The following is a 14,998-nucleotide window of genomic DNA, read 5'->3' as shown; positions in this document are numbered from 1 at the left end:
ATGTCAAACATATCAGATGTTCCTGTTGTGGCTTGGATATAGTGTCTTGATATTAGGTACATAAAACAGGCAACTGACTAGGTACTCCTGAATACAGTGTTGTTGAAGTGCTAACCAAATATGACAATGAGAGGACCTCAGTTGAGGTCTTTTCAAAAGCAGCTTCACCAGTGAATTGCCTGTTTTGTTATTGATTCTGTAGAAATGTTAGTTGTCTTCATTCTACATTGTCTTGGTTTGACTAGTAGGTAGGGGCTGATGACCTACATGCCAACAATCAGCAGGCAACAGCTACAAGAACAAGAACAAGAACAAGAACAAGAACAACAACAACAACAACAACAACAACAACAACAACAACAACAACAACAACAACAACAGCACTTGTCATGTTTATTTGTAAAATTCTTCCACTGAGCGATTCTGATTTGGTCATGATTTTCCTTGCCTCCTTATTGCCTGTTTTCCAACAGGATGATATTTTCCTGTCAAGAAATTCGTGATATTACCATTTCTTTAGGCATACCACAACTTTGATGTCATCAGTCCAAACTTACTGTAAATGGTTATAGTAAACTTCATGAAAAAAAGTTTGGAGAAAGATATCATAATGCATCAGATTTCATTGCACACACACACACGCACACGCACGCATGCACGCACGCACGCACGCGCGCACGCACACACGCGCGCACGCACACACACACACACACACACACACACACACACACACACACACACACACACACACACTGGCTTACAGATAAACTATAAACTGCAATGAAGAGGGTGCATTAAAAATTGATAAAGGGCAAAAACATAAATAACTGGGGAAAATATAGTTTAGAATAATACTGATTGAATGTAACAAAAACTGTTCAGCCTGTCAAACACACTGCAATTACAATATAAATTATAATGCTATAAACATATCTGTAAAAAAATACACACTGTAAAAATACACACTATTATACAAAGAATGACATGTTTCATTCTACAAGAACATCCTCAGATTCTATCAAATCACTTAAAACAAGCTTATATATTTACAGAATCATTTACGTTGCATAAACTTGTCAATGATAGATAGTTTAGTGTTAACATTAACCAGTAATAACAAAAATGAATTTACAAGTATTAATATAATGAAAAACTTCTGTAGTTATCTAGACTGCAGATGCTAGGTCCGTTGTCAACAAACACTATTTCAGGACTGGGTATAGAGGGGAGGGAAAACATTAGAGGGGCCGTGTGGAGCATTGTGGATCTCCTTGTGGATGTTAAAATCTAGAAATCTATCAACACTGGAGAGGAGGGAGAGAAGGTTATTTACCTACTTCATGTTAAATGTACTTTTATGTAATATGGATGAATGCAAGTTAATGATTTTAGGTGAATAAAGTAAGGAATTGAAATAAAGACTGACTATTATGTGTTATTATTATGATAAAAGCTAATTTAATGAGTAAATGTTGTCCAGATGTTATGTGAGTAGAGTGAAGAGGGGAGAATTTTTTAAGTGTGTATGGTAATTTAGGTTGGTTGCATTAGCATTTTTTGAGATGTATATTTTGATTGGTTCCTTTATATTCAAAGATTTACTTTTATTTTCAATGTGTAAAATTTTTAGATCTGTGTTGATGTCTGTGAAATGGTGTGACTATATCTGATCACGTTTTTGTGTTCTTTGTATCTTGTGTAGCAATTACATTTTGTTTGACCTATATATGTCTCCCTGCAATTAGGTTCTTGACACTTGAGTTCATATACTCCTGATTTTGAGAAAAGGTCTTTTAGTTTAGGTTGCACTTGCTGATGTGTCTCCGTAATGTGTTGTTTGTTATAAAGGTTACTTTGAAACCTTGTTTCTTGAAAATATTACCTACTTTGTATGTGTTCTCGTTAATGTAGTTGAGAACCACATATTTTTCTTTGTCATGTGTGGTGGTTTCCCGTGCAGGATATTGATAGGTCTCACCGTGTTGGCAGGCCTGGGCTGGGAGTGAAACGCCCTATAATAGTGAAATTTGTAAGCTATAGGAAAAGGGAGGAAGTCTTCCGTAACAAACGCAGATTAGCAGGCACTGGAATCACTATCAGGGAGGACCTGACTGCGGCTCGCACTCACATATTAAAGGCGGCTGTAGATAAATTTGGAGTGAGAAATGTCTGGACCATACAGGGATGCATTGTTGTAAAAAGAGGGGAAACCAGACACAACATAACAACAATGGATGAACTGAACGCTCTCAAATAAATGAACAATACCATAGTGTAGTATACCTGTGTCTGTAGATTCTACTGAGAAATAGCTTTCTAGTTCCTCAACTGTTTCTTCCAATGTGATTTCTTCATTTGTAACAAATTCGTAAAATAGTCGTATAGCATTTACAAGTTCCACCCACACGTACAGACTCTTTTTCTTCTACTTATTTCTGAAATGCTCGCCGGCAGGTGCACTTAAAGCCTGGGATTACAGCACCTTAGCAAAACCTTACTCTAGACTAACTCTTCAACTGTATATTAGTGTAATTTTATTAGTATCCTTATTTATTATTATTATTATTATTATTATTATTATTATTATTATTATTATTATTATTATTATTATTATTACTTATTTGTCTATTGAAATGTTTAAACATATGCTATGTGTATTTAATTATCTGCGTGTGTCTGTCAGTGTGTGTGTGCTATCATTGTTTGTTCCAGGAATGTGTCAAATACCCTTTAAACATGTCAGCAGCTGGTGTGATTGAAACTACTGTTACGGTAGATGAGGCATTCCTGAATGTCATTGATCCGAGTGTATTCCAAGACGAAAATAACCCTCGTGTAGCTTCACCAACTGCACCCAACCCTCAGCCTACTGAACTGCTATTGAAACAATCTCTGTCTCAGTTCTCGCGAAGTCTACAGTGTTGCCATATCAATTCTCTCTCACTCCTCAGTCACATAGATGAAGTTCGTTCGATAATATCAACTTGTAACATGCATATTATGTGCATTACTGAAACCTGGTTATCCGATAAAATTAGCTCTACCCTTGTAAATCTAGAAGGATATACTCTCTATCGGCATGATCGCACTGTCAGACGCGGTGGTGGTGTAGCAATATATTGTAGAGATGATATTAAATGTAGAATAATTATCAAATCATCATCTGGCATCACTCCACATACGGAATATATGTTTGCTGAGACCATAATTAACCGTCAAAAAGTATTGATAGGAGTTGTCTATAAACCACCGAATGTTACTAATATCTCTGACCTTGAATCTGACCTTCTCAAACTAGTACCATCCTACGAGCATATACTACTTCTTGGTGACTTTAACTCAAATATTTTAGCCCTGACTGGCAAATCAGAATGAATCAGCAACCTACTTACCTCCGTCGACATGACGATCTTACCGCTTGATGCAACGAATCATGTTCATACACTTAAATATACAAGCCATACTGGAATTGACCTCCTAGTTACAAATAATCTGCGTAAAGTTCTTAAATATGGTCAATTTCCTGTACCTGGCATCTCAACTCATGACTTAATTTACCTGTGCTACTCTCTACGTGTACGAAAATACAAAGCTAAATACATTAGTTATAGGGATCTGAAAAATATCGATCTACAACAACTCCAAAATGATGCGTACAGTTTACCTTGGGAAGATATAAAGCAGTTGCAGGACACAGACATGAAAGTGAGAAGATTTAAATCTCTACTCATAGGACTATATGACAACCATGCTCCAGTTAGGCAAGCTAGAGTCACTCGCTCGCCTGCGCCTTGGTTAACAAGCGATATAAAAGCAACAATGGTTCGCCGTGACGCAATGTTCCGCCGATACAAGGAAACAAATAATGAACTAGATTTCGAACAGTATCGTCTTTTACGTAACAGAACAAAGCAATTAATTCGCAATAGCAAATTTAATCACATAAAAAATGTAACAAGGACCTTAAATGCACGTGAAACCTGGAACGAACTTCGAGCTATGGGTGTTGGAAAATGCAAAGAGCCACATATGCCAACTATATCTCTCGATACACTTAACTCTCACTTTGTAACTAACCCAATAAAAGAATCTCAACCTCAAAATCATATCAATCTAAATAAAATAATCAGTGACCCTACAGAAAACGAAAATAATTTATCTTTTCACTCTGTCAGCGTAAATGATGTAAAGCGTATTTTGAATTCAGTTAAGTCACAAGCTAAAGGAGGAGATAACATCCCAATAGGCTTTATAAAACACATTATTGGCGCGGTCCTACCAATTATTACCCACATTGTAAACCACTGTCTCACCACAGGGACGTTTCCAACTGCATGGAAGGATGCTCTAGTAACCCCAATATTAAAGCATACCGGTACCACAGCAAATGAGCCATCTGATTACTGGCCTATTTCGATTCTTCCCCCTCTCTCGAAAGTTCTTGAACGAGTTGTACACGAGCAGCTAGTAGAATTCTTAACTAGACATTCTCTTTTTGACCCATTGCAATCTGGTTTCAGAAAGGGACACAGTACTACGACTGCACTTCTTCGGGTAACAGATGACATAAGACTAGCAATGGACAAACGGCAGATGACGATACTGACACTCCTTGATTTTAGTAGTGCGTTCGACACGGTAAATACAGACATACTATTATCCAAGCTACGCTCTCTGCATATCGGCCCGATAGCCCTTAATTTTTTAAAGTCGTACCTTACAAATCGTCGCCAGTGCGTAGTGGTAAACAATCAAAGATCCCAATGGGCTGTAAAATCATCCGGTGTCCCTCAAGGGTCTGTTCTAGGGCCCTTACTGTTCGTCTTGCATATTAATGACATATCCTCCACACTTCAGTATTGCAACTACCACTTATATGCTGATGATATGCAGATATATAAACACACCACTGCAAACAATTTACATGAAACAGTTCAGCATATTAATTCGGATATTGAAAGGCTTACCGCCTATGCTAAAAACAACCACTTAGTCCTAAATCCTCGTAAAACACAAAGTATTATCATAGGAAACTCTAAATTATTACATATAATAAGCAATATCAATCCTCCTCCAATCATAATCAATGACATTACTGTACCGTACCTTAAAAATGTAACTAATCTTGGAATCTCCATCAATGAGAATCTGACCTGGAATGAACACGTAACAAATGCATGTAGAAAGGTTCATGCAGCTCTCTATCCCCTGAAACGTCACAAGAATTCTTTTCCTCAAAAACTTAAATTAAAATTAATCCAAGCACTACTATTCCCAATTTTAGACTACTGTGATACGGTACTAGTCAATCTAAATGCTGAACAAGTTTTGAGACTTCAGCGAGCACAAAACTCATGCATACGATATGCCTTCCAACTGCGACATGACGCTCATGTTACACCCTATTTCAAAACATTGGAATGGCTACGCATAAATGAACGAAGGAATTTTCACCTAATGACACTTGTTTACCAAGTGCTCTCGACGAACACTCCTACTTACCTCTCTTCTAATTTTCGTTTCCTTTCCTCATTCCATGAAATTAGTACCCGTTCTGGTTCCCTACTTGAAATTCCACTAAGTCGAACGAATTCCTACAATCATTCCTTTTTAGTTACCACATCGAGACTCTGGAATACACTCCCAATGGACATTCGGCACCTTACTTCCTCTCATAAATTCAAATCTGCCTGCAGAAAGTTTTTCCTGGTAACATAAAACTGAGTTGTGTGAGTCATTGTGTGTATGTTGTGTGAATGGGTTTTCTTCATTTATTATTATTATTATTATTATTATTATTATTATTATTATTATTATTATTATTATTATTATTATTATTATTTATTAGTAGTATTGTCACATTAATTGCTGTACTGATATGTAGGCCTAACTTAGTCTTAGAATTATCTGTCCGTAGTATTATTTCTTTTTAGAATTTCTATGTCCTTTTATGTTTACATTTTTAAATTTTGTTTATAGTGGTTAAGTGTAAGAGAGGGCCTTGAGCCCTAACTTCGCCACAAATGTAAGTCAGGAATAAATAAATAAATAAATAAATAAATAAATAATAATAATAGTTTATCTACTGTGCCTGGAGGGTAGTTGTTTTCTTTTGCGATTTATTTAATGATTTGTATCTCTTCATTGAAACCTGTTATGCTCATTGGTATGGAAATAGCTCTGTGTATCTTGTATTCAGTCCCGCTATTTGGTGTGTGTATGGGTGGACCCACCCACCCACCCACCGACCGACCAACCAACCCTAATCTGCATTTAGGACAGTCACCCAGGTGGCAGATTCCCTATCTGTTGATTTCCTAGCCTTTTCTTAAATGATTGCAAAGAAATTGGAAATTTATTAGTGTGCGACATCTGAGTGGGCTTTCTGTATACTTTGTAAGAGAGGTTGTCATTATTCCTGTTGATTGTGATGTCTAAATAGTTTATTTTCTTGTTAGTTCCTGGGTCCATCGTGAACTTAATGGTCCTGTGTAAAGAATTTAGTGTGTTTAATAACTGGTGTGCATTAGTGATGTCGTTATCATGAATGCATATGACGTCATCTACGTATCTGCTCCATGTAAGATTCCTTTTGAATGCTGGCCCATTAAGAAGATGTTTTCGAAGTTATTCAGAAAAATATTTGCTGTTATACCTGATAATGATGAGCCCATGTCTAACCCTTCTTTTTGGCAATAGATTTTGTCGTTGAATGCAAAGCAATTTTGGTGTAGTGTTGTTCTAAGAAGGCTAATAATTTTGTTGTTTTCTTGTTGTTGTTCTTTCTTCTTCTTTAAGAAGATTTTCAATCATTTTAATGGATTCATCTATTGGTATGTTGGTGTACATGTTAGTGATGTCGAAGGATATAATATGTGTGCTCTCTGTTATTTTAAGTTTATTTAGTTCTTTAATTAGTTCTAGGCTCTTTTTAATTGATCTGTCAAGTGAAATTTTTCTTTTAGAATTAGGTTGAGTTATTTGTTTAAATTGTAACTTGGCGCATCTTTAAAATTTACTATTAGTCTAATGGGATTCAATTGTTTGTGTATTTTGGGGAGGGCTCTTAGTGTGGGGAATTTGGGATTTTTGATGGTGAGTCTTTCTTTTTCTTGTTCTTTGAAGATAAATTCTGTTTCCTTGATAGCTTGTTTTATTTCGTTTTGATATTTATTTGTAGGGTCACGTTGCAGTTCTTGAATACCGTTGTCATTGATAAATTCTATTGTTTTTTTCGATGTAGTTGTCTTTCTTCATTATGACTGTTGTGTTACTTTTATCCGCTTTCATGACGATAAGGTTGTCATTTCTAATTTTGTTCTTCACTGTTTTTAATGCTGAGTATTGAGTTGCACAATTCGGTTGTTTGGTTGAATTTTCTTGTGTGATTATTTTTGGGCTTCGTTGGTGGCTACGCTTTTTATTATTTCTCTTTGAGGAGAGGGTATTTTGTCACAAGTAATTTCTACGTAAGTGATGAGCTGTTTTATGTTGTTTTCGTTATGATGTTCCTGGCAATTGAATTTGAGTCCTTTCTCAAGCAGATTTATTTCATTCTTTGAAATTCTCTGATATGTTAATTAGCATGATTGTTTTGATTATTGTTTTCTGGATTTTTCTGTTTAATCATTCAGTTACTTTTTTTAATTGTCAATGACCTTCTGTTTATGGATTGCTTCTTTTTTAGTGTAATCGTGTAAAAATTTGGAGTTGCATTCTTACACATCATCATTTATGCTCACTTAGGAAAGACTGATCTATGTTCCAACCAATTGTTTTTGCCATGTGTGGTACATGATGGAGCATGCACACAGCTTCTTTTAGCTTAATAGTGAACTCACTTCAGAACTGAACACTATGAAATTCTTATCTCTAACCAAGTAAAAGGAAAAGCCTTCCATTATATGGGCTTGAAGATTAAGATTGCTAAGTTAGAAAATGACATTGACTTCCTAAACAATGCATTTCCTTTAACCTTACTCCTAAATTTCTTGAAGGTTGTGTTAGAAAATCACATTCTTCTCCTCACACGCTAAAAACACAAAAAATAACTAACAGGATTTTGCTAAAAATTGAAATCCATTTCTTACATATGAAAAAGTCACTATTAAACAACAGATTATATGAAACACACCTAGAAATAGCTAATCTTCTCCCTAGTGCACAATGGAACCTCTTCCAAACTCAAGTAGATACGGTAATAAATTATTTTATGAATTATCAATAAAACAACAAACCGTTGAGAATAAGATTAACAGCCTGATGAAAAATTCTCTTCCACTTAAAAATCAAATCAAAAACAATAAAATACCTTCAGTAAACACAGAACAATTCCATCCCCCTACAGTCAGTTTATCTAAAATAACTTTAAACAACAACAAAAATACAATTCTTTCTAAAGGTCTCAAACACAACTGGCCCAACCTCAATCCTCTCAACATAGCCACAAATTTAGTAATTGAATCTGAAATAGCCATTAATAAAATGCCAACTGAACAACAAAATAAAATCAGACATGATATAAACAGAAAACTCAAAAAAAATTCTTCAATAATAACAAAAACACTCCCCCAATCTTAATAATAAACATTTAATTAATGATAATAAACATATTTTAAATTTTAAAAAGAAAATTAATGACAATAACATCATCATTACCAAAGCCGATAAAGGCAACACAACTGTCTTAATGGACAAATCTGACTACATATCTAAAACTACAGATTTCTTCAACAATCCTTCCCTTTCTGTAATTAAAAAAGGCCCAACCAATAAAATTCAACATCTGCTTAAAGAAACCTTAAAAAACACCTCTTTTCTCTTCACACATCAAGAAAAACAAATTATTAAACATGAACCCAGGCCTACCCACTGCCAAAACCCTTCCCAAAATTCATAAAAAACCCTTATACAACATTTCTAAATTCATCCAAAAATAATTTTTAAAAATTATCAATTTTTATCTAATAAATGTATCAAAAACACTTTTGAATTAATCAAAAATGTTGACATCCAACCAAATTTCTCTCTCCAATTTGCAATATTGTAAACATGTACCCCAGTAGTCTAATTTCCAAATTATTACCCATAATTGATAACAACTTACATAAATTCAATCATATAAGTAAATTAGAAATTAAGGACTTCATGTCCATATTAAAATTAGTAATCAACAATAATTTTTTTCACCTTCGATAACATCAATCAATCAATACCAATCAATACTGATCTGCATTTAGGGCAGTCGCCCAGGTGGCAGATTCCCTATCTGTTGCTTTCCTAGCCCTTTCCGAAATGATTTCAAAGAAATTGGAAATTTATTGAACATCTCCCTTGGTAAGTTATTCCAATCCCTAACTCCCCTTCCTATAAATGAATATTTGCCCCAGTTTGTCCTCTTGAATTCCAACTTTATCTTCATATTGTGATCTTTCCTACTTTTATAAACGCCATTCAAACCTATTCGTATACTAATGTCATTCCACGCCATCTCTCCGCTGACAGCTCGGAACATACCACTTAGTCGAGCAGCTCTTCTTCTTTCTCTCAATTCTTCCCAACCCAAACATTGCAACATTTTTGTAACGCTACTCTTTTGTCGGAAATCATTCAGAACAAATCGAGCTGCTTTTCTTTGGATTTTTTCCAGTTCTTGAATCAGGTAATCCTGGTGAGGGTCCCATACACTGGAACCATACTCTAGTTGGGGTCTTACCAGAGACTTATATGCACTCTCCTTTACATCCTTACTACAACCCCTGAACACCCTCATAACCATGTGCAGAGATCGGTACCCTTTATTTACAATCCCATTTATGTGATTACCCCAGTGAAGATCTTTCCTTATATTAACACCTAGATACTTACAATGATCCCCAAAAGGAACTTTCACCCCATCAATGCAGTAATTAAAACTGAGAGGACTTTTCCTATTTGTGAAACTCACAACCTGACTTTTAGCCCCGTTTATCAACATACCATTGTCTGCTGTCCATCTCACAACATTTTCGAGGTCACGTTGCAGTTGCGCACAATCTTGTAACTTATTTATCACTCTATAGAGAATAACATCATCCGCAAAAAGCCTTACCTCTGATTCCACTCCTTTACTCATATCATTTATATATATAAGAAAACATAAAGGTCCGATAACACTGCCCTGAGGAACTCCCCTCTCAACTATTACAGGGTCAGACAAAGCTTCACCTACTCTAACTCTCTGAGATCTATTTTCTAGAAATATAGCAACCCATTCAATCACTCTTTTGTCTAGTCCAATTGCACTCATTTTTGCCAGTAGTCTCCCATGATCCACCCTATCAAATGCTTTAGACATGTCAATCGCGATACAGTCCATTTGACCTCCAGAATCCAAGATATCTGCTATATCTTGCTGGAATCCTACAAGTTGAGCTTCAGTGGAATAACCTTTCCTAAAACCGAATTGCCTTCTATCGAACCAGTTATTAATTTCACAAACATGTCTAATATAATCAGAAAGAATTTACCAACAAGATGGTCTAGCTATGGGCTCACCAACTTCAGGCATTCTAACTGAAATATATCTTGATTTCCAGTGCTGATTCCACACTGCTTCTTTCTGATAACCTAACATCAAATTTACTTGAATCTGAACATAATAATACCCTTAATTTTCTTGACTTAACTATTACCAGACATCCTTCTTTAACTTACAAAATTTTCAGAAAACCAACCCAAACAGCAACCTCTATTCGGCAGGATTCTACACACCCACAAGCACAAAAACGAGCTTCCTATAACAGCCTAATTTTTTGTGCACTTAACACTCCAATGTCTAAAATTTATTTAAATAATGAATTAAACACCATCCATACTATTGCAAAATTAAATGACTTTAACAACTCTTTCATAAACCGTATTATTAACAAATTCAAACACTACCCTAAAACCACATTAACAAAAGATAAAACCAAACCCACTGCATTTTCCACCTTTACTTTCTCTCAAAACACTTATAAAATCTCTAACATTCTTAAAAAACACAACATGAAAATATCTTTTAGAACCAATAACAGAAATCTTGATTTATTACACAACTCTAACTAAATTAATAAATCTAATGTTTTTTCTAAATCTGGAGTATACAGATTCCAATGCAATAACTGTAGCTCTTTGTACATCGGACAGACAGGACGTAACTTTAATATCAGATACTCTGAACACATCAGTACCATAAAATACAACAGATTATCTGCAGTAGGACAACATATACAAGACTCTAACCACTATTTCACCAGTATTGGTAAAGACGTAAAAATACTTAAAGTTATTAACAAAGGCCCCCTTCTAAACACTACTGAAAATTGTTTTATTCACCTTGACCAATACTTCAACCCCAATGTCAATTTAAATGACATTTCTGAAAAACCTATTATTTTATTCGACTTTCCTATCTGCTTTTTCAAATATGCTACTCATAAATTTACAAACCCAAATTTAATATTCCAGCCTTATATAGTTCCTAGGGGCATAATGGGAATGTGACGCGTAATTGCAGTCCATCTTGCAACAATAACATAAGGACTCGGCAAGTTTGAGTCCTCTAGCCTCTCACACTCCAACTCCAAGCACGTAACCTACAAGAGGTGCCCCCGTTAAGCCGAGCAACCCAGTGGAAGGTTCGGGTAACCAATCCCGGCGGGAAGCTGGGTCGGCGAGCCAATCAGTGCGGGAGGATCACCAATCCATCAATGAAGCAGGTTTACATAAAATCAGGTTCATGGTCCGTATCGCACTTCAATAGATTCACAATTAAGTATTTATTTATTTTCCACCTAGTCGATACAATGATTGCTTAAGGCAATTTAATGGTTAAAAGTGGTACATGTTTCGTATATTATCAACATCTTCAGCCACATAACACTGTTTAGATGAAAAATATATAAATTGACAAAGTAATGCTTTAGAGGAAGTGTCCTTAAAATTAACATAAGATTGACAACATTAAAACAAACAACTCAAGAGAAAATGTATAAATTATTTCTACAATTGAAAGCAGTCATGATTATGCTTCACATCCTTTAAGTCAAAAGACAATGAGTGACATTAAGGTGAAATTCCTACATTCCGGAGGTAAAATAGCCCCACAATCGGATCTCCGAGTGGGTGCTACTTTGATGTCTCATGAAAGAGAAACAACCATAGGTAAAATACCAGCTTTGCATGTACAGTTGTCGTTCTCTATTAGGCAATGACAGATTAGAAGAGCTTGAAGATGAATCGTCAGTGTTTTCCGGGCTTGTACGCCGTGGTCCAGGAGCGAGTGAATGCCTCGATGTTTCACCGAAGACCGGGCTCGGCATTGTCAAGGGTTACAAGTAACTAATCTCATTTTGTTCCGTATTGAAGATACAGTAAGTAAACTCTTTCAAGATTAAAATTATTGTGTCCACCTTTTCAATACAAATATATATTTTTAGTGGTTAAATTCTACATGAATGAAACACACCAGTTAGGGACTTGTTTCGCCCTAGTTATGGGCATCTTCAGCCTATATTAATCCTAAGGTCAAGAATTAAAACTATAAACATTGGAACTTATAGTAAATTAACTTAATACTAAATACAATTGTCTTATGTTATTTACACAGTTTACAATATGTACAGTATGTACAATAAGTGCATTAACCTTGCCAGAATTTATGAACAATGAATTACATTTTTTACAATGACCAGACCTCCGATTGCAGATTGGATTGATCACAGCTTGAATTGGGGCTTCTCAATAGTATTGACTAGAATTTATCACTGCGTGAGTTGGGGTTTCTTCAGCTGTTATAGTCGCCTGAGTCATAAGAATTTTTACAACACCGGAATCTTGGATAAAATCGTTAATATTCAATTTATAGTCCACATGTAGTTGGAAATGAAATCCATTCAAACAAAGCCAACATTTGGGCCAAAAATAAATGAACATTATATAATTGTAAATTTAAGAGGGCTTTCTTTTGTGCATTGCTTTAATTTCATTTCTTATCCAAATCTCGTTGACCTTATTCTGAATTCTATTTGTATTATGAACAATGAAATTTGAATTAACTTATTTTATAATGACTAGAATTCCAACTGTGGATTGGATTGATCAAGCGTGAATAGGGGTTTCTCAAAATGTATTGACTAGAATTTATCACTGCGTGAGTTGGGGTTTCTTCAGCTGATATGGTCGCCTGAGTCGTAAGAAATTTTAACAATACCGGAACCTTGGTTAAAGTCGTTCATGTTAGGGTTTGAAACAGTTTGAATATTCCTTTAGAAAGAAGCATGGTTATGTTTTAAGGTTGAAGCGTGTAAGTAGGATACATATTGTTGATTTCAATAATTGTTTATCGAAATAAAAATATTCTGTCCTTCTTGTGGATAAACTTCCCATTGGTGCATATTCAATCTGGGAGGAATATGAGTTGTCTGTAACTGGATAAGAGAAAAAAACGGGGAATTAGAATGATGAATGTGGAACCCAATACTGTAATAAAGTAGAGTGAGTGTTTATCGTATGAACTTACTTGTCTTGTCGACGTTAGCTGGGATCAATTGTTCCAGTTGTGTCTAAACGGCTAAGCTTGCTCCTAGTGTATTATCGATGCTGAAGCGGAGGGGTGGAGCCTGGTGGGGAAGGGGGCGTGAGATTCAAATTATGCGTCTGTATTGTTGCTTGAGAGGCGTTACTTGAATTGGATTGGGCGGGCCTGGCATTAGGTGTGGCTATTGGAGCGCATGCGTTCTGTGATTTAAACATACTGGGAACTTTATTCTGATTTACAGTCTGGATTAACCTCGGAGTTGTTTCATATAACGGATTTTTGTTATCGATGGCATCGTTAAGATTATTATTTTTGTTATAAGACTGGTCCAAATAAATGTACAAGTTTTCTGTTTCGTTCAATAATTTCCCTTTGCTTAGGTTTTTAATGACCGTCAAATCATTTTCTATAGAGGTGAATTTATGGGCTGTTTCAGTCATATGCTGGCTCATGGCCGAATACTTATTATGCTTGGAAGCATTGTAATGTTCCAGATACCTCGTGTAACAGCTCCTCCCGGTTTGTCCAAAATATGTGAACCCACATTGGGCACATTTTAACCTATAAACACCCGACCCTGAGTAAATATTGTTGTTATTATTGACTCTACTGTGGTTGAGGAATATGTTCCGATTATTATTTATTGTCTTGAAGGCTATGCTGACGCTGTGTTTTATTTAAATATTAGTGATCTGATGGATAGCTGGGCTATTATACGTAAGGGTAGTGTAGCTGTTTGTCTTTGATTTCTCTGGGACTAGGTTGGACAATAACTTAATTTTGATCTTGTCAATTAATTGATTGATCACATTTACTTTAAAGCCATTGTGCCGAGCCAACTGTCTTATGTAATTTAGTTCTGTTTCCAAACTTTTTGGCGAAAGGGGAATTTTCAGTGCCCTATATATTAGGATATGATAGGCAGCTACTTTTTGGGCCTTAGGATGTAAGGACGAATCATTAATAGTTATGGGTGAATGAGTAGGTTTCCTAAAAATTTGAAATTCAAAAGTGTTATTCAAGCATGTAATTGTTAAGTCTAAAAAATTTAAGGAATTGTTGACCTCATCTTCTTCATCTTCAAGACAATAAATAATAATCGGAACATATTCCTCAACCATAGTAGAGTCAATAATAACAACAACATTTACTCAGGGTTGGGTGTTTATAGGTTAAAATGTACCTAATGTGGGTTCACATAATTTCGACAAAACGGGAGGAGCTTTTACATGAGGTATGTGGAACATTACAATGCTTCCAAGCATTATAAGTATTCGGCCATGAGCCAGCATATGACTGAAACAGGCCATAAATTCACCTCGATAGAAAATGATTTGACGGTCATTAAAAACCTAAGCAAAGGGAAATTATTGAACGAAACGGAAAACTTGTACATTTATTTGGACCAGTCTTATAACAAAAATAATAATCTTAACG

General features: G+C 35.4%; 1 protein-coding gene across 1 annotated transcript in view; it reads left to right on the top strand.

The window, feature by feature from the left end:
* The first annotated feature begins 267 nt into the window (after positions 1-267).
* LOC136862323 (uncharacterized) overlaps positions 268-14,998 on the top strand; it is a 94,445-nt gene continuing 79,714 nt past the window's right edge. The window contains exon 1 of the mRNA XM_068226229.1: positions 268-386. Coding sequence (XP_068082330.1) covers positions 268-386 — 119 coding nt within the window. The remainder of the gene's footprint in view (positions 387-14,998) is intronic.

Source organism: Anabrus simplex, chromosome 1, assembly GCF_040414725.1.
Source record: "Anabrus simplex isolate iqAnaSimp1 chromosome 1, ASM4041472v1, whole genome shotgun sequence".
Classification (NCBI taxonomy): Eukaryota; Metazoa; Arthropoda; class Insecta; order Orthoptera; family Tettigoniidae; genus Anabrus; species Anabrus simplex.
This window is presented reverse-complemented; position numbering and strand designations above follow the sequence as displayed.